Source organism: Folsomia candida, unplaced genomic scaffold (genome assembly GCF_002217175.1).
Source record: "Folsomia candida strain VU population unplaced genomic scaffold, ASM221717v1 Fcan01_Sc027, whole genome shotgun sequence".
Taxonomy (NCBI): Eukaryota; Metazoa; Arthropoda; class Collembola; order Entomobryomorpha; family Isotomidae; genus Folsomia; species Folsomia candida.
In genome coordinates, this window is record NW_019091219.1 from 282,326 (window position 1) to 307,946 (window position 25,621).

The 25,621-nt window shown below is 36.2% G+C and overlaps 1 protein-coding gene across 1 annotated transcript; it reads left to right on the top strand.

Annotated features, from left to right (window-relative positions):
* The first annotated feature begins 21,555 nt into the window (after positions 1-21,555).
* Positions 21,556-22,770, top strand: LOC118438836. The gene is made up of 3 exons (XM_035859618.1): positions 21,556-21,559; positions 21,674-21,986; positions 22,278-22,770. The coding sequence occupies exons 1-3, from the start codon at positions 21,556-21,558 to the stop codon at positions 22,768-22,770; spliced, it is 810 nt and encodes a 269-aa protein (XP_035715511.1).
* The last annotated feature ends 2,851 nt before the right edge of the window (positions 22,771-25,621 follow it).

The window sequence follows — 25,621 nt, forward strand, 5'->3', positions numbered from 1 at the left end:
AACAATCAATTTTCTTCACTTGCCATTCCCAGACAAGTTCGGAGTTACTATAAAAAATGCACTCTGAAAAATCGACTGAATTTGTAACCTCGTTTGATAACAAGTAAAATTGTTACCAAGTCAAAATATAGCCCATGAGTATCAAGGATATGTATGACCTAGTGGTTTAATAGATTGTCAACGTCATGTAAGTAAATTTACCAACCTGGTAAAACATTGTTAACAAAATGGTAACAATATTTTTTATAAAATCGTGAATCAGAATGACCTTTGGTTCAAACCATATAAAATATTACCAACCTCGGTAACAATCTGCTCTAAAATTTCTAAGTGTGCAAAGAACCAATTCTTGCACAAACTCAGTGAGACCATTTTTTTCCAAGTACTGTGGATTATTTGCGGTTTACATACAAGGAAAGAAAGGGAGGAATTTTTTCGCCAGCTTTTTTTGCAAGTCTGTTACTACACAAAAGTTTGTTTGTGGTGAAGTTGGTCTGGTTTTATTTTGCAAGGTTTGTTCAATTCACGAATAAATATGGTGTACACTTGAGTGACAAGTGTAATTGGGGGAATTAGTGCTCATTGAAATGGAGAGATGGAAATGGAGCCGAGTTACGTGACGGGAACAATTCAGGCTTAAAAAGTTTTATAAGCAGAAATTATTTAAGAAGGGATAAAAATGCTCCGTTATTTTTCCCAACACAAGATTATTGCGAAAAAGAATTGAGAACTTTGTTGAGAAAAATATAAATAGTATGCAGCACATAGATTAGATCAGAGTAATTTTCTATAAATTTTCGATTATAACTTTGAAGTCTTTCATTTTGACAAAATTTTTAATAATTTACGTAATTCATTAAAATTTACGGAAATTAAGATCGAATAAGTAAATTTTGCTGTGATAAATATTACGTTTTCCCACATAAAAAATTGGAACCAATTTTTATAAGAATTACACGATTTACACGCGCAGGTCATTTGATAAAGACTATTTTTCATATTTTATTTCCAACCAGAAAAGTTGCTAGAACTTTATTATAATCTGTACGTGATTTAAGTTATAAATTTGGCAGACGATTAATCAACCTATGCAGTAGTTAACAACTATGCACACGTATTTTTTCATATTGACTTCGTACCTTAACTAAACCCCAACTTTTTTGACCTCTTAATAAATAGCTTGCATTCACTTCAAATCCTTTAAACATGCAACATTTATTTCATTTCCTCTTAATTTTCTCATTCAACTCTCGGCATCACAACAGAACCCGATATGATCTTATCTTCCCTCCCTTCCAACCAACACTGCTCCTGTAACAACTCGCATAAAAAACTGACCAGCTCCTTTCTCCTAAAAGTAATGTTCAATTGTCACCTCGATGGACACATTATCTCAATTTCCCATCTCATATGTAAAACTTGGCCCAACTTCCAACTACAACTTTTTTTAGTCTGACTGACTGACAGGGGAGAAGATTGTCTCGTCACGTGTCACCCTCGCCCGACATGACATCTTGTTTCGTATGATATCCTAAAATTTTGGTGATAATATTCTTCATGACGATCCTACCATCGGTAAAATCGTTAAACGATTTTATACGAGTGTTTTCATATTGCGAAGAGATATTTTTAATAAGCATAGTTTAGTAAATTTGAAGAAATTTTGATGTTGCAGCCGGATTATTGTCCATCTTAAAATGTACGATGTAAATATTATTTACAAAATTTTAGTAATCAACGTGAAACTTGATCAACGTGAAATATTGGTGGAATTAGGAGAATAATATACTAAAGAAGAAACCCACATGTGGTTGGGAAATTATTTCTATGTTTTGTGGACAGGTTTCGTAAATGAATTTGGACGTAAAATCTAAAATTTATCCAAAATCTCACAAAATTTCCCAATAAATAATTCTCAATTCCATCAATCTCGCCACCACCCTCAATCTCGTAATCCACTCAGACTTTTTTTATTTCCCTTTTCTCAACTTGTAGAAATCTTGGTCAAATTGGGTTTGACAGGTGCGATTAATTATTTCACCCAAAATGTGATTCAATCCTTGACAGCATTATCACTCAAGGAGCAACACCACCACCACCCTCCTCATCTTCTTATCTGACTACCTGCTCTCCAGTCCACTTTTACTTTACTTTTCATTTTTTACCCAAGGTTTACTCTGCAACAAAAAAATACTGACCCGCATTCTCGACAAGTGATGGATTGATTCTTCACAGACAGAGAACTTTTACTCCCAAAAAATAAAACCAACCCAGCCATCAATTAACTAATTAATTATACTCACCTTAAATGTAGAGCAGTATAAAATATCACAATAACAATTTGGTTCCGTCTTATTTCTTGATCCTCTAAATATTTTTCTTTTTCCCTTCCTCCTTCACAAATATAACGCAGTCTTCTTATTGTTTTAGTTGGTTACTTATTTTTACAAAAAGTACTCCTCAACAGTATCTCAAGGCCTTAATTTAATATAAGGTGACTATATTTTTTCTGTATAGGAGCTAAAACTTGCCAATTTCTACCAAAAATAATTTCATCCACGAGGAAAAAATAAGACTAGATTTTTTTACGTGAAAAAATGAGACCCTGTAGAAGTGAATTGTGTTGATTTTTTACAATAATTCTTGTAATTCGAATTATCTACTCTACTCGACACGTTTCAAAAATAGATTTTCAGATCATAAATTGAAAATAGATCTCTACTTTCTCTTCTACTTTCACCACTACGTTTACTCTAATATTTTTTTTTACTTTACAAGGCACAATCACACGAAATGGGTCACTTTAAAGGAATTTTTTCCACTATAATAAAAGTTGAATTTAATTTATATCTCGGTAACTTTCACCCTCGAAGAAGGGACACTTTCTCCTAAAACTTAACAAAGTCTCGGTTATTCCCAGTCCCAAGGGGAGGAGGCTTTAATAATAATTTTAGTCTCTTTTTGACTCCAACAGAGCAAGAAATCCTCGTTTTAAATCACACTATTTTTCACTCCCTTTCTTATCTTTAGTCCTGGTCGATTTATCCATAATCCATGCAAAATTTCAATTTCATTTCACACACTTTTTCTTCCTTCCTCCCGTCTCAATTTCATCCTGATTTTGGGAGAAAGTAAGAAATTATTCCACGTTGCCATGACAACACAGACGAAAATAAGTTCTTCCGTCATCTTTCCCCCTTTGCCAGGTCACGACCCCAGGAGTAATTTAGCGACATTTTTAACTTAGTTTTTCTTGGAATGTTTTTCCCCCCTTATTGGACGTTTTAGTCGTCGTCGTCGTCGTCGTGGAGGAGGAGGACAATTTGTGATGTCAGAGTGTCGAGAGAGATTGTTGGTGACTGGGGACGGAGCCGGGTGGACTTGTCGCTTAATACTAACAACTGTCTATTCATCTCAGGCTCTCTTTAAGCAACCAGAATTTCTCTCCTCCATCCAAAACCTAGCACGGCACTCAAATTCAATTCTGCCTGCTCCCTACTTGTACTTCCACTTCTGCTCCTGCTCCCAGCCTGCTTCCACCAAAATAAGAAAAGTTAGACCAGCCTCGACCTCGACTAAAAAGTGAAACGCAGCTCTGAAACTAAACCAGCGACAAAAGAGCAGCAGATAGAATGCGATGCATCTCTCGCCAAGATACATATGCATCTCTCGCCAAGATACATATGCATCCACAGCAGCTCTGGAGAATGATTCACCAAAAAGGAAACCATCACACGTTCACAAATTTCTGTTACGTTTTTTTAAGTCACAGTGAAAAATGGAAATTAATTTTCATAACTTTTTGTAAAAAAAATTTATTTAAAAGTTGTAAAGGTATTACGTCGGTAAATTAAAATTCTACTAATCAGTATTTTGTTGGCAAGAAAGATTTTGTTAGATGCGACCTAATTCAAAAACAATTTTCGGAATACTACCAACAAATTTTAAATGCGTCTCCAAACCGATTTTTAAAAAATTCTATGATATATTTTTATATTCTGTGAATATAATACATATTTCCCGTTCTGTTAGACCCACCTCCTTTTTTCTGTTAGATAATCGTCAGCCATCAGATATGTATTCGTCACCAGCATCCAGTAGTGGCTCAAGCGCAGATATTTACCATTGACTAGTGAGCAAAAGGTTGGGGAAGAGATCACAGCATGGGACGAAAAAACGAGACGAGATGAACCACCACTAAGCTCGCCATGCCCTCAAATGCAATATTCTCGTCATAATCTCGTCAACTGGGAAAAAATTCCATGTCGTGTTTTGTCAAAATGGTGAGAGAGGCAGGCAGACAGATATTATCCAAGGACTAACCAACTATTTATTAATACAGAAAATTATACAATCCAATAATGCAGGGGAGAGAATAAATGAAATATTACTAAACCTGAAACTCTTCAGGATTAATGGCTACTCTCGTTTTAGGGTGGTTGTTATTAAAAAATTCTTGAAAATTTAAATTCTAATTTTTAATTATTTGTTAACTTTAGTTATAGCAAATAAAATTTGCACTTATTTCTCAATCTACAAATTTGGTAAAATAAACTGCTTAAACAGTATGTGGAGCAACCGGAGCAATCTAAGCAATATTCCAAATTAGTTACATCCAAGAATTTCACCATGACGTTCAAACTTGACAAATATTAAAGTTCTAAATAAAATGTGATATTCCGTCTCCAAAAACCAAAAATACTATTTACTAATTAAGCATGCAAATTTGCAATATTTGAAATAAGGGAAGCTACGCCCACAATTTCTTCAAAACTTATATCAAAACTCGCAATTTTCAAAGCCAAAATGGCACCATACGAAATAATTGTTAATTTGATTCGCATTCTCCTCCAGTGAGTTGTTTTCCTCGCTTGTTTTTCACATCGTGTCACCAATCCTCATTGTCACCTCTTTTTCCTTACTTCTCTATTTCTCAATCTTACCAAAAATCTCGGAAAACTAAACAATCCCAAAACCGGTTCTGTGTACACTCATCCTGCCAAATGAAGACGTCACGTTATTTAATACAACTCTCCTCCAGGAAGCTAACTAAAACTACTTGAATTAAAGTCGGATAAAGTGAATAAATCTCGAATTGCGCCTCGGCCACGAATCTCCTGAAACTGACAGCCAGCTACATCATTATCTTCTCCACGAGTAGATCAAGTTACATGGAAGCCAGGCCACAATTAATTAACTGCTCCCAGAATTAATGCCGAATTTAAATTTAAACTTCGTCAACCACCCTCTTAACCGGACTTCCGTTTCATTTTACATCTCAATCTGCGTCCTGTCCAGATTTGGGGGGTCATTTACTCGCTAATTTAATGGCTCTAGGACTAATTATCGCCGCATCTCTGGCCGATAATGCGTAAGCGGATGTTATTCTTATCTCACTGGGTGGCTAAACAGCCAGTTAATTTAAGCCAGTCTTATCATTTAAATCCGTATTAACAGAATTAATCCCAGCAGTTAATAAGTCAGTTGATAAATCTTAATAACTCCTTGTTACCACGAGTGGTAACATATCGGTAAATTGAGGACGAGTTCTTGTATCCTGACGTTTTTTAAGGGAGATTTTTAACAATCAAGTATTACTGATATTTTGAGTCGAGTCAATTGAGCTAATCGGTTATAAAATAGCCAATCCGGCGTAAAAAGTCCTCACATTTTCTCATCCTAAAAATTGTGAATTTTTTTTACCAAAACTTCTTCAAGAAAAAATCCTTCTTACCTCAGGAGACGATACTGTCTCCTACTTCATTTCTACATTTCTACCTAACCAAAAAAAACACCTCCTTTCCTTTCCCTGCTCTCCAATTTACCAAGAATTTCAACATTTCAGCAAAAATCTCTCAACCATTCCACCCATTTCGATTAGTGTTTCCAGCCAAGCGGAATTAATTCGAGTTGGATCGGATGTCTCGCTTTTCGTGACGCAGCTTCAAATTTATTATATTTCACCAGCACTGGGCTGAATGAATTCCAATTTTGAAACAATGCGCCATCACACAACAATGGAATTGCTTGTTGTTCGTGAGGCTGCATCTTCTCTCAAAATATTCAAAACTTGTCCTCCCATCTATTTCATGGTGTCGCCTTATTTGCATACTTTGTTGTCTTCCCTCTCCTACCCGGGCAGCACTATTATTATAATGAGGCTCACATTCCGCAATAACTCACCCACACGGGATCGAAGACAAACTGATAATTGAAAATTGAAATCTGTGAAATAAATGACTTCCCTTCAAACCCGAGAAGTAGGAGGAGGAGGAGGAGGAGAGGAGGAAATCTCCCGTGAATTCATCACCCGGGTAGTTGCAGAGAGAAATGAAATATATGGGCATTTATAGTCAAAGGGCCAGGCATGGACTGGGTGAGAAAATAGTAGGTGAAGGATTATTTTAGGAATCAACAACGCCGGTATTTTATTTTGAGTAATTTTAAATTTAAAGGGTGTTAATAAAGTCCGATCCCATGCATTTTTTGGAGCGTGGTTGTTACAAATTCAGCTGGAACTTTTGAACCAGTGAAGTTATTTATTTCAAATTTTTACCATGGGAGGAACAACTAAACGTGTAAGTCATGAGCATCTTAGAGTTGAGATACAAACATTGCATCAGCAGGGGCTTAAACCTACAGAAATTGTGCAAAAATTGGGCTGCAGCCGCAGAACTGTTTGGAAATGGAAGAATAAAAATTTTGTCCACGACAAAAAGCGACCAGGGCGACCCAGAAAGGTGTCACCTACCACAAAAAGAATGATTAAAAACAGACTTTGCAAGAAAACCGGTAGTTCATTACGTAATTGAGCAAGGGAGTTATTGACTCAAAACGCTATAAAGAGAAGAAGAAGCAAATTAACTGTGTGACCGTGCAAAAATTTGTGAAAACTACGAAGTGGGGTCACACAGCTTACAAACTAACCAAAAAAACCTCTCATGTCACAAAAATATATCGATGACCGTCTGAAATTTGAAGAACTCCTTCAGAAAAGTGCCCATTTGAGTGAAAAAAGACTTGGTGAAGAATTGCGCAGTCACATCCTTTGGACTGACGAATCTATTATTGAACTATATCCAAAATTGAACCAACAAAATGTTCGTTACAGGACAGAAAACAAATCGGATGTACCATCAAGAGCGATCCCAAAATTCGGGCTTAAAGTTATGGTAGCGGGTGGATTTTGTGCACGTTGCGTGACCCCTCTACATATCATACCAAAAGGCCAATCAGTCAATGCAAAGCATTATATGGAAAAAATATTACCTATCTATTTCGATAGCATGGGGAACAAGGAAATATTTCCGAATGAAAGAAAAATAGTTTTCATGCAGGATGGTGCTATAGCCCATACAGCAAAAGCGAGTTTGAGTCTCATCAAGACGCAAGTTTCAACGGTCTGGAGCAAGGGGGTGTGGGCCGCTAACGGCCCAGATTTGAATCCCCTGAAGAACCAGTGGTCCATACTTAAGGAAAATGTATACAAAGAGCCACAACCCCGGACGAGGGAAGAGCTAGTAAAAAAAAGTTCAAGATGTATGGAATTCGATTTCCAGAGGCACATTGGAAAAATTAGCACAGAGCCTTAAACAAAGAGTTGAGGGCATGGTTAAAGTAAATGGTAACAAGACCAAATACTAAGGTAAATATGTCGAACATTTTTTGTAAGTATCACGGGTAGTTTTTTTTTATACTAGCCTTCACTTTTTTACAGGAAAAATGGGATCGGACTTTATTAACACCCTGTATAATTTTCGTAAGATTGATCTTTTCACTCACCCAAATTGAATTCTTACATGATTTAAAAAAATTGTTACAAAATTACTCCTTTAAACGATACGACTTTTTTCCAAATCTAAAATAAATCTCAACTTTCTCTCGCTATCATTTCAATTCAAATTTTTACCATGACCATGACTCGTATATTTTTTATCTCAACATTATTCGTATTTACTTCTACTCCCAATTAATTTTATAAAGTTTTGTCCCAAACTCCTAAGTGACTATTGCTATTAATGCTTCCATTCTTATTTTAACGTAACCTTTAAACGTCTCTCTCTCTCTGATCGCCTCCTGTCCTATGCCTATGCGACCCTCTTTGCTCGTCAGCCATTGCTTTTGCCATCCAGCACTTTATTCTTCTCCCACTTTGTTTAGTGGGGGAGAGATTCTTCTCCGCTCTCGGCCATATTTTACCCCTCCGACGACTCTTCTCGTCGTGACATCCGCAGACACAACTTTATCCCATTCATTCCTCATCTACACTTCTACTTCATCCACCAAAAACACGGCAGACACGACGATGATGGCCTTCCTCGCACTCTTAGAAATTTTTATCCAATTTCGTCACACAGCAAGTTTACATCAAATATCTAACTTTTCTTTTATGTGAAAACGTAGTTTATGTTGTTACAGAAATAATTACGAGACGTTCTTGTTTTAGGGAATTTTTTAATCCTAATTTAATTCTAGCAAACGTAGATATACAGGTAGTTAAGGATCTACAATTTTAAATCAAAAGCAACATATTATAAAAATTCATAACTGGCGTAGTAATTAAAAATATATTTTACAAAAAACTTGGCCTGCATTTTTATTAAAGCTTAAGACGCCAATTATATTTTAGGTACCAATTTGGTAACGTTATATTCTAAATTTTATAACGACTCCTATTTCCTTATTGATAGTCACACTATCGGGTATAACTGCATTTTTAAGAGTGTACCTTCCCTAAAGTATTTGGAAGTAGATCTCTCATCCATCTGCATATGCTCCTCCAAATTTTAATTAATGCTCTTTTAAACACGTGCACCCGAAATCGTATCCATCCCCCGATGTGACACTCATCCATCCATGCATCCCCAACACTAGGATTAGATTCGGTGTGGTCATTACTATTCAAACTTTGGGAGGGAGGGACAGCATTATTTATTGCATTTAAATAAAATCAACTTATACATGGATTACTTTGGATATGAAGACTTGACTAAACTCCATGAATAAAAGGAGAATTATTATTTATTCAAATTCAATCCCGCAATTTAATTGTTTTAATTTAAAATGGAGAAGGGCAAAAATTATAAAAATACCAAAATTTCAGTATTTAAGAACCTATTTAAGGATGTCGAATTTTAAGCATTTTAAATTTATTTTTCGCTGAATAGTTTTTATTTTCATAAATTTTGTGTGACTTCGTACACATTAATAATAAAATTTTGTTGTTCACATTTAAGCTAAGCTGTAGATTTTCTGTGCAGAGAACTTTAACGGAAGGAAAGTTGTATGAAAACTGAATTAAAAGTATGTGTCCTATTTTTATCGAATCGGATAAAAATACTCCGTTTAGAAAGTCTTGAAAATCTATAAGTAGTTTGAGTCCTTCAGCCGTCGAATTTTTCGGTTTGTGATTCTATAGATGGGGGAGCCCTTTAAGTAATATTTTATTTGGTTTTACCTTTTTATTTAGGAGTTTTATTACTAGTGGCTAGCTTAATCAGTATGCGGTTTGGTCTTTTATATTTTCTTTCTACTGAAACTATATTTGTTGAATGAGAAATATTTTCTTTTAGATCAACTTCTATTATTATAACTCTTATTTTTGATTGAATAAGTTTGAGATTTATAGGGCTCGTAATATTTATTTCTTCTATGGTACTTTTTTATAGAATTATATATATAGAGGGGGACAAGTTTTTAACTCGGTTTATTTTTTTAGTATATTTCTTTGTCTTGAGTATAGTCTTTATAATTTTAAGCCCTAATATAATCAGAATCTTATTGGGGTGGGACGGACTCGGTCTTGTGTCGTATTGCTTAGTAATTTACTACCAAAATGTAAAAAGAGCAAATGCGGGCATAATTACAGTTCTCTCTAACCGTGTGGGTGATGTAGCTATTCTTTTATGCATTTCATGGCTACTGAATTTTGGTAGATGGAATTTTTTTTATTCGCAGTTTGTGTATTCGTACGAAATAGTTTCTTTTATAGTTACTCTAGTAATTTTAGCAGCTATAACAAAAAGAGCTCAAATACCCTTTTCTGCCTGGTTACCTGCGGCTATAGCAGCTCCCACCCCAGTTTCGGCTCTTGTGCATTCATCTACTTTAGTTACAGCCGGGGTGTATCTATTAATTCGGTTTAATTACATTCTAGGTGTTAATAATTTTTTATTATTTATTGGTACGCTGACTATATTTATATCTGGTTTAGGGGCTAATTTTGAGATAGATTTTAAAAAAATTATTGCCTTATCAACATTAAGTCAGCTCGGGTTAATAATAACATCTTTGGGGCTGGGCTTCTACGAGTATGCCTTTTTTCATCTTTTAACTCATGCTATATTTAAATCCCTACTATTTCTATGTGCTGGGGTGTTTATTCATTCTATAGGGGACACTCAGGATATTCGAGCGATAGGGGGGCTAATGATTTCTTGCCCAGTCACATCTTTGTACTTTATTATTTCTTCAATAGCTCTTTGTGGATTTCCGTTTTTATCAGGATTTTTTTCTAGGGATATAATTTAAACTTTGATGTAGGACATAAGAAAGCAACTATCTGGGAGTATAATGGTGAAAGAAATGTCAAAATCGGAGTAAAATTGGATTTTTGGCGTGATTTTGAATGGATGAAAGCTAGAGTGAAAGCGATTTTTGGGAACCTTTGAGTGGGTGTGGCGGGCGCAAATGTGGCCATAGCATTAAACCACTTCAGGGTTCTTGTTCATTCATGGGACACTACAAAATATCCAAAGGGCATCGAGATCCGGGACTTGATAGTACATAACCTCCCCTCCTAAGTTACAGGACCAAATTTCAAAAAATTCACAAGTGTTGAGCACCATATACTGTAAAATATATACATATACTGGAAAATTTAAGACAGAAAAAGCCCACAAGTTTCCATTAGTTACTCAAATCTTGTCTTTGAAATTTCACATTTTAAAAATTTTGTCTGCATTTTACTAATAATTAATAATCATTTATTGGATTTTCCCCTCCCTTGCAAAGCTTTCCATTGTAGCCAAACATTTCAACCAGCTAGTATGATAAAGTGTTTTTAACCTTTTTGCTAAGATCTTACTTCGAACGTATCGATTTCCTTAAGCGACGTGTAAGTCACTACGTGACGTATAAATTATGTACAAGCGCGTGCACGTGGAAATCAACAGATTAATTAAATGATAATAGAACTTGCCCAAAATTTCCAAAGCAAAGTGTGAAATACAGGGTGGCTTAAAAGTCACACCAAAATCGAAAATTGTTGAATGAGAAAAATTCGTAGATAGGTTAGCAAAATTTTACACAACATTTTGAAAATTTTTGGATCAATTTTCATATAATTGATTTCATAATTTCAATTCTCAAGGTAAAGAATTTTTTATCGCCTATTCAATTGTCCATATTTCCTGGTTCAAATCTAACCCTACTTTCTCCGAGTAATGTCATCTAACCTTCTAAATATCCAACTCTATGGATTACTTTAAGAGTGAAAAACTTGCCGTGCACAAAATTGCGGCACCCTGTCTCAGATGACGAGATACGACGTTTCTTAACCAGCCAACAATAATTACAATCACATCAAGTATCCTATTTTACCCAGGAAAACTAGGAAATTTTCATTTAATCCCATTAGGGACACTCGCAAGTATGTATTCCACCCAATTTTGGTCCCTGATAATTCGCCATTTTAAATTCTCCCGCCTCATTGCCAGCGTTCCGTTCGAATATGACGCCAAATCTGGGAAACTTGTCGTCATGAAGTCCCGCAAACGCGTCCCGAGGCGCGTCACCCAAATCCAGTCACTGATAACGTTGACGTATTTGCTCGTCCTCCTGTACAATTTTTTCTTTGGGGACCTGCCAATCCTGAAAAGGTTGCAGGGCGTCCCATTCCTGATGTGTTACATGGTGCTGACCTCCCTCGGGTGGAACGTGGGAGTCGACATCGACCCGATACAATGGATCAATTCGATTCTCAATTTTGAACGGGATTTGTTGCAAGGTATGAAATTTTATGTAAAAATTAAGCAATTTTTCTGAAACAAGATTTAGAACGGGTTTGACTAGACTAGTTTAGTGCAATTATTAATTATGGAGCGAGTCTTATTTAATTAGCATCAATTGATGCGAACAACTCGTAAACCGGCAGGCAGAGAGACATATGAATTTACGGACAGATACACAGGCAGAGAGATGTCCATACAGTAAGACAGACAGACAGACGGACGGATGGATGGACAGACAGACAAACGGAAGAACAGAAAAACAGAGACGGAGAGACAGTCGGACAGACAGACAGACAGACAGACGATAACTCTCAAGACACGCAGGGTGAGCTAATAAACAATAACAAAATTGTATTGATTACATAGTTCGTTTTTAAAATTTATTGACGACTAAATCAGAAATAAGCAATATGTATCAAATTTCAATTTTTTTATAAATTATGACAAACTGATTTGGCAAATTACAGACGGAGAAAGTATTTCGACATCGATTGCAGCAAAATTGATGTTCATCTTCATCTACTTGACCGAGTTCACCGTCATGGCAGTTCCAATCGGTCTGCTTACTTCTAATGGTCGACCCATGCGTGCCGCCATTTCTGCTCTCCTTCTCGCCAAGCTGTGCCGCCATCTCGTGGATACCACCAGGACGTGAAATCTTCGTCGTCTTGTTCGAAGCATGGATGGCCCTGCAATTGTTCAGCTCTGGGACGACGTGGTGTTTCTACATCTTGTTTGCAGGAGTTGTCACGATTCTCGACAATTTTCAACTGCTGGAAAGGTTACATTTTTAGAAATTATTAACTTAAGCTTAGCACTCAGGCAGAGTTTTCCTTCGAAATGGAAACTTGCTTTAATTCTTTTTAAATTTTTCAATCACATGAGCTAGCAAAATAAACAAAGCATCCTTGTAGATTTTGTTTACATTTTTAGTCAAGCCGGTCGCACTCCAACTCATCAATGTTAACTCACTTATCTTACATAACAGCCAGATGTGCTAAGTCACAAATAGAATTTTGTGATAGCTCCTCCCCTTATATAGTTTGAATGTGAGGGTCGCGAATTTCCATTTTTCGCGCAGATTTCATACCAAACGAATACCAAATTTCATTCGTCGACTCCCATTAAAGCTTACTAAAATAAATTAAAAAATTAAAACTTTGTCGTCCGATAGCTCTAATTCCATATTAAAAAATATAAATATGCCTTCTTCTTTTAACAGTCGAATTCGGAAGGCTGCAACAATCCTTCAAAATCAGGCCTGCCTCAAGCTCTACAAGAGTATTCAAATCTTGGAAAAATATATGAACGGATTTGCCATGGTGCGAATTGTCCCTTCGACGGTAATGTGCACTCCGAACTTGCAAATTATCTGTCAATTTGTGAGTATCAAGCTGCACTCCAAAATAGCGTTACCCGGCTTTCTCATATTTCCCCTCATTATGGTGGACGCCATTATCGTGAACGTGTTCGTGTACACGTTGGCTTCCTGGGTGAACAGCACGTCCACGAGGCTACTTCAAACACAGGTGAGACGAACGGTCCAATTTGGTGGGAAGAAATCCCAGCTGATGAGAGAGATCAGGGCGTGTGGCGTACTGAAGATCAAATTCGGCTCAAACTTCATTGACAATGGGACCCCTCTCGTGATTCAGAACTTCTGCTTCAACCAAACCTTAAATCTGCTGCTGATCAGTGACGGACGAATGGCGGGACGACGTTAAACTGTTAGGATAAAGTAGTACGAAGAAAAAACATGCATTAATAAGTAGGTGAATATTTATGAATTAGGGAATTCTAGATGCACTTATCACATCAGCAATTAAGCCTGTAACAGGAACATTCCAAGTGCAAAAATATCGCATTAGTCTGGAGATGAAATCCAAACCTTAGCATCCGGACACCAAGGTTGTCACCACTGTTACATCTGAACGATGTATTTATCTCTCTCCTGTTCGTGATTTCGTTAATAAATGAACTTACATACACGATCTTAACTAACTACTAATGAATATATCTGTGAAGCTACTATCCCACTCAGGATACTGGGTGTAAGGAACTCAGGTTACAATCCTTTAATTCGAGAAAAGAGTCGTCTCAACAACTCGTGGTCATTACATACGCAGCAGGAAGACAATCGCCACTGATTTTCAGCATTTCCTTTCCACGGCCTAAAATCTGATGGAATTTAAAGCACTTCTCTAACGCCAACACAAGTTAAATTTAAACATTTTCTTACCGAAAGTTTGGATATTTCCCAATATTATTAAATTTTTGATGTTTCGATTTTATTAAAATGTCTGAATTCCTCCTCACTCACCATAACTATAACATATTTAAATGTCCCTGACGATTCGTTCCGGACGATATGTAAACGTCCGTCTTTTCTTATCTTCAATCAACCTCGTTGAAGTGTTAAATGTTAGTTACAATAGGTATATAATTAAAGCAATTAATACAAATATGCAATAATAAATAATTTAAAATATGTATGTAGTGCCATTATTAACAACATTTCACAGCCTCATTCTCATTTTGAATTTCAACATTTCTTTCTAATATTCTAATTTCGTGCCAAATCATCTCAATTATTATCGCCGTGTAAGAGTTTATTTTTACGAGAAACAAATATGACTGATAAATAATGTACTATGTTTTTATTTCACTAATTATCATTGTATTACACAAATTACACATCAGAAAAGCTGACTAACAAAGGAGTCGTACATTCAAAATCCCTAACCTGAATTAAAATCGTAGAAATCATAAAAAAGTCAAAATAAGTTAAAAAATACTAATAAATAATGTGTATGCAAATGTGTACAGGACGTTACGTTGTCATTTTCTAACATTTAAGATCTCGTTATTGTGGACAGTTAAGTTACGAAATCTTCAATTTTATAACGTATATATCCGTACTTCAGATTGTGACGGAAAATTTGAAGTAGCGATGTATACGAAGTAGCGTATAACCTGTAAATCATGTAATTTAATTGATCACCCACTGAAACGTAACTTTATAGGCGTTTAAAAGTTCAGAAATAAACAGAATAAATAATGGTATTAAGTTAGTTAATACCCATGTTATAATACCCATAATATTTATTTTATTTCGCTTGCAGCCCATCAAACGCTTTCTAATAAATAGGATTGACAATTGAGTTCTTTAATGATTTAATTCCTTAATTAGCAAATAAATTTACCTTTACTTCAACCATTACAAAATATACATAATTGTACCCTAAACACAAAGTCAGACAAAATTTTGCATTAAAACTGAACCTTGAAGCGCCCCTGAGATCCATCAATCCAAAAAGTTTCTCTGTTAGTACATTTCTCATTTGGTCTTAAGCTAGGCGAGTCCTTCGAATGAATATGCAGAGACTATGTGCCCTTTTGGATTACAAGTTATACTATGAGGTGCAACGAATAACATTTTCTTTAAAATTAATAAGTCGACCTCGACCTTTTTTTATAAGTTAGCAAAAAACAGTGTACCTTCAATTTACAATTAAATTCTTCACATTTTTGATTTCAAATCATACTTATGTTCCTGTTAATCCCGATTTCCGGCTGAAGATTTTCATTCGCACTGAACCATTTTCAACATCATTTTTTACATACTTCTGCCCATGTATGTACAGGGTGGTTAAAATGTCACGCAACAATGGAAAATTTTTCGATGAGAAAAATTTGTAAATTTCCATTAGTTACCGAAATTTTGTCTCTAAAATGCAACATTTTAAGAATTTTGTCATCAGTTTTGATAATAATTTATAAAAATCTCAATCCGAAATCTTGTAACTAATGGAGATTTAGGGACTTTTCCCATTGAAAAATTTTCCATTGTGGCGTGACATTTTAACCACCCTGTATTAGGTGAAAAATGGAGCAAGTGAAAAATTCTTTCATTCACACTACCATTATTCGTCTGAGATGACAAGAAATCCAATTTCACTGATTATCACAATTAGTATCATAATCAGTTAAATGAATGAAAGCGACCAGGTCAATCTTCCAGATGGAAAGAAAGGGTTATACGCTACTCAATTGTTAAAATTCAGGAGGTAAACTTATTGCATACACGACTTAAGCTAAGTACTCACCTACTTTTTTTTTCGGCCGAAAAAATTCCGGGAGAAAATTTCAACCGGAATATTTCGGCGAGAGAATTAAGTTTGGGGCGAAAACCAAAATATTTTCTTGGATAATTTCTGCCTGAAAAGGCCACGGTATTCACCTCTCGAATATTTTCGGCAGACATGATCTCAGCTGGGAATTAAACCACTTAGATATTTTAATTATAAACCTATCAATTAAAACGTTTAATTAAAGTTTAATATTATGTGAAACTAGTTGAAGAAATAGAAATTACAAAATGCGTAAGTTGAATCTGCAAACGATAAATAATGACAAAATTTGAAATTGGTGCTTCAAATTTCGCAAAATGGTTTTCCGAAAACTTTTTCGCTACGCTTTGGCCGAAAAAAATCAACAAAATTTGGGTCGAGCGAAAAACCGTCGCAAGTTTTCACCCGAAATATTTTCCGAGGTGAATACCGTGAGCCGAAATGGGGGCGAAATTTTTTCACTTTTCGCCCGAAAAGTGCGTTTTCACGCGAAAAACATGAGGTGAATACTTAGCTTTACCCGGAAACGTAGTGCCGAAAATCATAATCTTAAGTAAATATTACGTGACATGTACAAATTAGGTTACAAATCAGTCTTTCACCCAATTTTTAAAACGTAAAATCAGCCCATGCTGCCCCATAAATTTTCGAGCCTTCTTAATCCCCCACTTTCCGGAGGAAATACATCCCTCTTCTTTACATCCCTTCACACTCTCCAGTCCAAGCTCTTCAGCGTTTCGCACAATTCAGCAACGCCCTCTATCCCCAGAGCATTACGTGGAATACTAAAACCTGGCTGCCAAGGCCTACCCCGTGCAACAAACTGGTCCCCTTCTATACAATGTCCGTCCTACTGGGGGCATGGACATCCTTCGCATTTTATACTGTGACAAAATGGATCCTTTTTAATAAAATGGACAGTTCATACGTTTCTCTCACGGCGGGAATCCTGCTCGTCCTACATTACGCTTTGAACACCATATCCGTCACCATGATGCTAACCAATATTTGGAAAACCAAGGAAATATGCCTTCTCTACATAAATTCTAGACTTCTCACTGAAAAAGTGGGGACCAAATACGGTAAAAACTATACTTCTCTGTAGAACAATTTCCGTCTCCTCATTTTCCCCCAAATTTAAGGAACTTTCCTATTTGTTTTCTAATTTAACTCAAAATTCGATAAGACGTGTAGGAAACTTAGAAAAATGATATACACAATTTAATGTTTTGTACACACTTTCCATTTATTTTTCAGTTAAAAGCCCCCCAATTTTCGACCCACTCGGGCTTTTCCTCCATTTAATCATCCCACCCGTCCTCTTCATCCCAGTCGTGGCCACGCTTGCCCCCCTCGCGCAAAACGGTATCGACCCTTACTACGTTTTATTCAGAAATTTTACATATTTCCCAAAATGTGTCACCCTCCCCGGTGGAAATGGTCTTCATCCTAGCCACCCTTCTCCACTCGACGATATGTTTACTCGGGACACTTATCTTTGATCGATCTTTGGTTGATATCTTTCAAATCCTGCTTAACCTCCTTGTTCCTCCAAAGTAAGAAAACCTTCCTTCCCGAAAACATATTTCAAAAAACGCTCAGATTTCAACAACATTTAAAAACTTATCGTCAACTACAAATCCTTTCCACGATTTCGAACCAGGTTATCTACTTTTTCTTGCCGGTTGGAATGTTTGTCGTGTTTTTGTGCGCTGTTACCTTAATCTGTTGGATGATTAAGTTAAACAGCGTCATCCCAATGGCGTCCATGGTTTTGTCCGCGAGCTTGGTTCCCGTCCTGTTGGGTACGCCGCACTATACTTTTCCCATTATGGCAGATTTGAATACGCAGTCGGATAAATTGGTGAGGTCGTGGAGGGTGGAGGCGTCAAGTAGGAAGGCCATGTGGACAAAGGAGGTTAATAGTTATGGTCCAATTAGAGCGAACATGGGACCCTTTAATTTTATGAGGAGAAAAACCAGGACTCAATTTTTCGCTGCTATTTTTTACAATACGGCATCCCTAGTAATAACCGTAAAAGTGTAGCTGTTAAAAATTGGTTTTGATGACATTAAAAAATAAATACATATATGTACATATATCATGTATATTAAGTTTAAAATAAAGCAACGGCTTGCTTTTCCAGTTGGTTTGATAATGAGCATTCCGTTGTGTCTGTTGAACACATAAGTTTTGAGTTCTTTTGACTTTTTTGTAAAACGTCTTCTTAATCATTGTCTTGAAATATGTATGTACATAAAGTACCACAGGATCCAACAGGTGAATAATTTTCGACAGGTGGAATTAAACTTATTCTCCTGCCATTCCAGTTCTTTAATGACTTAATAAGCCAACAATTTTAACTTTGTTGCTAGATATGTACGAATTGTACTATTTACATAATTGCAACCTAATTAATCCACGGCCAAATAGCATAATTTAAACATCAAATTTATTCAAAAATCCATAAATTCTAAAAGTTTCTCATTCCTTAAACTTTTCGTTCTCCAACTTCCTCTAACTTTACTAGTTTTTACAAATATAGATAAAACCTTAATGGCAATGTATTCGTATTTTGTTAATCCCCCCAGTCTCGAGGGGAAGTATATTTCCAAGGACATCCGATCCTAGTCAGATTAATCCGTGACTCTCTAAAGAGAGTCAGAGGACAAATCCGCCCTATAGGGAGGAGCTATTTCATGAGGGACAGTGGAGAAATAACATGCAGTAGAGTACTCTAACACGACCTGTAGAATGGCCAATGTTGAGTGGAAGCGGCATCGGCCACTAAGAATATTTACTAGCATGCCTTCTTATGCCTGCATGGAAGCTACAATATCAGCATGTTAAGCGGCATCCATTTTAGGATTTTAGAATGTCCACCTAACTATCTCGATCCCATCACACACTCCTGTCTAAGCTCTGCAACATTTTGCACAATTTAGCAACACCCTCTATCCGTAGAGTGTTGCGTGGAATACTAAAGCCTGGCTGCCAAGACCAACCCCCAATGCAAAAACCTGGTCCCTTCTACTCAATGTCCGTCTTACTGGGAGCATGGTGTTGCAGTTCTTTTTGAGATGCAGGATGGACTTATGATGAATAAATTGTCTATAGTGTTTTAATTTTTTGTGAAAGATGACAAAAGGAAACTAGCTTTATTTAGGATACAATCAAGGCTTAAGACTGAACAAAGACTATCTACAAAGAAGATGTGGGCGCATAATTCCAGAACCTAAAATTCGCCTTTGGGCAAAACACCTTCTTCATCCCGAGAAGCTGTTTTCTCCAGACACGCGTATGTATTTTTCCATTACACACATATGCATTTCTTACATATAACTACTTACATCGAGAGGAGCCGTGAAATAAAACATTTTACGGCTACACATGGACTTCCTTCGCCAACTACAAATCCACAATTTCGAGCCAGGTTATCTAAAACTTCTTACAGGTCGGAACGTTTATCGTATTTTTGTGTCCCGTCACTTTGATCTGTTTTGTTCGTAAGTTAAGTGTCGTTATCAAAATAGCGACCACGGTTTTGGCGGGACGCTAAGTTCCCGTCCTGTGGGGTATGCCACACTACATTTTCCCTCTGATGGCAGATTTGAATACGCAATCGGATAATTTGGCGGGAATGTGGAAGGTAGCAGCATCAACTAGGAAGGCCATGTGGACAAAGGAGGTCAGTAGTTATGGTTCAATTAGAGCGTGCATGGGACCCTTTAATTTTATGAGTGGAAAGACCAGAACTGAATTTTTGCGTCGATTTTCTACTATAGGGCATCATGGGTAATAACTGAATGTGTAATTTTTTGTTCAATTTGAAAATTGTAAGCAATTATTACTTCGTTATTGATTTATTCGAAATCTTAAATCAAATGTATACTAATTCATTATTGATTTTTTTTAAATCCGAAAATAAATGCTTGTGCAGGTATTATGTATGCATTATTGGTTTATGTTTAATCTGATATTCTCAAACCCAAACGCTCCACCCGATGAAGCCTTTCGTGCTTATTTTAGTCGTTGTGCATAGTATTTATTTATTACGAAATTTGAGTAAAAAAATAATTCCAAACGACATCACATATCAATATAACTACGTTTTGCGAAACTACACTTTGCACTACCATTTTAAAAAAGCAAATGCGATCTGAATTCTAACTAAACCAACTCAACTAAATTCCGAGTAACCTTTACTCTTTATCACGACAACGTTAGTCTAGCTTTGGTTTACTTCATACAAAATTCAGAATGCATTTATTTTTCAAAAGGATAACGTCATTTTTAAAAGTTCAAACAAATCAGTAAGATTGATTGGATGCAAGGTCTCTCACCTGCATTGTCGGATTATTGACATTCAACAGAAAAAAAACTTTACTTTGTGCAATACATAATTGTAGGGTCCACATTTACCCGATAATATTCACGGCCAGTTGACAACTCAGAAACAATGACGAATCATTTGATGACGCGAAATTGTGCTGAAATAACGATAAAAAATCTGGTATAAATGCATGAACTTCAAAACAACGCGGCATTAACTATCTAAGAATCATGCAGCTATAATTGAAAAATAGTTTTGAATTGTTTAAAAATGCAAGACGACAAGACGTTGAATACGCTCCGAATTTTGGTAAAAGTAGTGAATTTAGTTAACGGAACGCCGTACGAGTGGGACGAGAAGGAAAAATGTTTACGAGTATCGTCCCGCTTGAGGAAAAGGATTTGTGTATCTCTTACAAAATTGAATATTGTTCTTTATGTTGGCTTTCTAGTGGTTCGTTTGGCAGGAGAAGTCGGGCGTCAGGGTCGGGCCTATTTTGTCGTCGTTATTTGGCTTCTTATCTGGATTTACCTGTATGTTTGGGGTTGGTTAAGTTTTCAAAATGCGCAAGTCTCCTGCACCAATGTTACAGCTGTGTTTAAAGGAGTGAAGAAACTTTGTATGGAAATGTCAGGTGAGTAAAAATGACAAGTTCGACCAACGAGGGCAGCAGTTAGTAAAGAATTAATTAGATCCACGGTTTTATACGGTACGTTACCATTACCGGAACCGAGTTATCTATAATTAATAGCAATTTTACTTAGAAATCAAATACGTAAATCCCGAATAATGCCAAAAATTGTTACCCAGCCGGGAATCGAACCACGGCTCCCTTGAATTCATGTCAAGTGCTCTGACCTCTGAGCTACTAGGGCAATTAGTAACATTATAGGGACTTTTACTGATATTTGTCTGTGGCCTTTTTCTGTGAATTTCTACTTTCTTTTACGGTGGTAACGAACTGTTGCCTACCAAAGAAAGTTCACTTTTGGCCTACGATGGAAAGTTCTTTTTTATTCCGAACTAGGAATTTGTTTTGATTTTAACACTACTTCTATCCTTGTGGAATTTTACGAAGTCATGGGTAATAATATTGTTACTATTATTTGACCCAACTCTTAAATAACAACAAAACTGGATCAAATTCTAAAGCACAGACAAAAATATATTGTATAACTAATGGCGTTGTTAATTACAGCCAAGTACAATCTGGAATCCACTTGGAAACCAATATTCCATCGGTACAATGCACTTCAGTTACAAATAATGGCAATTCTGTGGATCCTGATCAGTCTTCCACCCACCGTTTCCATTATGTATCTCATCGTTCCACTCAAACCGCAATACATTTCATCCCACTTTAAACGGGATTTAGAAAATCCTTCAGTTTTTGCTGCATTTGCTCTGCTGGAAATCTACTCGAAGACTTCAGTCGCATTGGTGGATGGGATGGAAGGATTCCATGTGTTAGTCACTGTCTACGTCGCGATCTGCTGTACAGATGCAGTCAGGTAATATGGCGACAAATGATGATAAATTAGACAAAGAGCCCACAGCGTTTAAAAATATAGCTTAATTCCAAACGCATTTATTTCAAAAAAGTTTTCATTCTAAATTCATTTAATTAAAAAAATATTAATTCAAGGTTCATTTAGTTCAAAAAATTATTCCTTCTAATTTAATTTAATTTGAAAAAGCATTCATTCCAAATTAATTTATTCATTAAGTTATTCATTCAAAATTCATTTAATTCAAAAAATTATTCATTTGTGTATAATTATATTTAATAAATTTCTTTGCAGAATTTGCAAATCATCCACTCGACGTAAAATTCATGATTATCGCACCTTGAGCGTACTTCTTGCAGCCTTTAACTCTTCCATCACGAAGGAAATGCTCGCATTCATCTGTTTTTGGGGGCCTGGTCGATTCATTTTCATCTCAGCATTTGCCACTATTCGATTTCACGGTCAAGTCAGCCTTTTCGAGTATGCCCCCTTTCCAATTGTCCTGTGGAACTTGATGATGGCTTTACTGCTGGCAGTGCTGACCACGGCATCGGTGGGGGAGGCATCAGAAAAGCTATTTAACTCGATAAAATCAGAAAAAAGTGGGGTCACTCGAGGAAAACTAACGGTCAGGGAAATCAAGTCATTAAGAAAATTCGGCGTTGAAGTCAGTTCAGCCAAAGTGATTGAGAGAATTGTCATCTTGAAAATTTTGTACTTTGTGCTAGACACGTTGACGACAGGTTTGGTGACATTTCCGAAAGAAGCCATTTTTCCCCCAAGTTAGTTGGAAAGATGGATAAAAATAGTTTTTAGAATATTTATATTGGTATTGGTAGATGTTGAGTTTCGAATGATTTATACGACGTGACCTTTATGTAAGTATTACACAATTACACTATTACACTAACTATAAACTAATAACATCTCATGCACCTTATCAATCAATATGTCAATCAATCTCAATCAGTATGATTTTACAAATGAAAATTAATTATAATGCACACACATATTTACTGCATTATTACATAAAATAAAGTGCTTTAACAGTCTTACTGCTTAAAATAAAAGTAAATCATGGTATTCAAACGCCTTCCAGTTAGATATTGGTAATCAATTTTATTCTAAACTGTTGCATGATGTTCAAAATATGTGCAAGGTCATTGCGCATGTCACAATTATAAAAAAAGCAAAATGGTTGCATTGTATCCAAGTCCACCAAACACATTTTATGATACTAGTTTTTTTTATTGAACTAGGTTTCAGAAAAATTCAAAACTACACTATAATTAGAAAATCGTAAATATCTATTTTGAACACTTTTAACTTTACCTTTATTCAAGTGGGATCTAAATCCTCTCTCTCAGTTCCACTTTTAACCAAATCGGGATATTTCTACTCTCCATTGTACATTCTCCCACATCTCGCTTCAATCACTTCGATATACATAGCAATTGGATTGAAATTATTTCCCAAGTTCATGTACACGTATGGATAAAATTATCCCATCCCTAGTTTTATAATTCAAATTCTATCCGCCAGCTGACGCTCCTTAATCTCCTTCGGAGAACTTTCCTCCGACGCTAGCACGTCACGATACCTCCACCTAAAAGGGATATTCCTATCCCTGCGTACGATTGTAATTTCTTGGTACGGTCCATGCTGTTTTGGACGCCTTCTCCGGAAAATAATCCTCCTCGTGAGGTCCTTTGTGGTCCAGAAGATGGTCAGCGGGAGAGCGACGAGGTACCCGGATAGTAAGAAGCCTAATACAAAAGTTGGCTGCGGGAAGTCACCGTGCTCAAAAATGGTCAGAATAACTCCGAAGGGGAGCCACATGGCTATAAAAGTGCCTGAATTTACGCACACGAACCTCACACGAGGAACGAGCAAACGCGCTTCGATGTCGCCTGCCTGAAATGTAAAAATAAATATATAGACGTAAATTAAAAGGTTGAAAATCATATTTTTTAAACAAATCATCCAATATCAAAGCTCTGAAAGGTTTCATAGCGTATACATAATTGCGTATTATTTTCTAACAAACAAATAACCTCCCAAATAATTATCATACTTTGCGAAGGTTTCAAAGTGTTAATATTCACGCTTCAAATTTTACTTGTTCACTGGATGTTTATAAAAATTCCCATAATTCCCATTAAATTTTATCCATATTTCATAGCATTTTAATTCTAAACTTACATTTTCCTTGTACACCAGGTGCCATTTGTCTCTCAATGTGTACACATCTATTATTTCGTGGAAATAATTATTTTTGAATGCGTGGCAAATTCTGGTTGAAATTTCATTGCATATAAAACCACTGTCTTGAAGCGTTTACATACCATTAGTCAACAAAATACAGGGACCCACGTGGTGTATGTAACACCTTACGACGCCATACAGCATTCCGATCCATTCCGGGTCAAGGGGTCCGGTCTGTTTCAATTAAAAACAAATTAATTTCAGACACATGTATAGATTGGCATATGCAAATGGACCCAACATTTCAGGCTTGGAAAACGAATCCGATTAGGAATCGCGCCACGCATTACGAAATACCCACATTGTTAAAAATAATGATACCCTTTTGAAAAGTAAATTCACTCCAAATTCGAAATTGAACGAATTACTATAAATCCAGAGCAACGTTGACTTGATAAAGCTTCAAGTTTGCGCACAATTTAACCCAGGTTATTTAATCTAAAATTTTTACTGCATTACCTCGAGAAAGAGATTATTTTTAGGAGTACTAAATTTTTTATTTGAGAAATTTTTACGTACCTTGTAACAGAAAAATGTATCGGGGTTGTATTCGGTAGTAAAGAATTCTGGGAGGGCGGTTAGAATGGCGAAACCCCAGGCCCCCAGCAGCCAGATGGGGACGCTTCCGGGGCCTTTGTCTTTACACAGGTAACCCCGCATCCGTTCAGAGTTCAGATAGAGCACACCAGCCGGAAACGCGTTGATGACAACCACTGCGGAATCACGGTCAGTACTTTTAATTGTCTAAAATGCATCTGCACTGGAAAACTGGGTACCTGCTTAATGCCCATATTGCTTATGTCAATTATTTAGTGATACAAATCTAGTTATCGAATTGTATTTGAAACCAGGGTTTCGATCGGTGAAAGCCAAATTAACCAGGGCAGCGGGGAAAGTGGGAAAAATACAGTTTTTACCACCCACATAAAATAAGTTGGAAATGGGAAAAACTCTAATTTGAGGCAATCCGAAAAACCTTTTTAAAACTTAAATAGGATTAAAAAAAATTTACTTCATATTCGTGGTCTTCATGAAATTTTGACCATATAAGTAGGTAATACAATTCAATTCAAACAATGTCTAAAATTAAAATCTACTAATATGGAAAAATTGGCAAAACAATAAAAATAGTCAAAGGTATTATAATACATCAAATTTTTCAGAAATTCGTGGCGATTCCAATTTCTAAAATATTGGTTATTAAGGAACACGCGGCCAGCCATATTTTCCCAATTTGGACTGTAAAACCGTTTTCCCTGTTTTTTTTTTACTTTTTTCACCTGGTAAAAAGTAATTTTGGACGAGAAATATTGAACCCTGTTTGAAACATTTATGGCCACATGCTGTCCCACCATACTTTCCCACCTCAATGT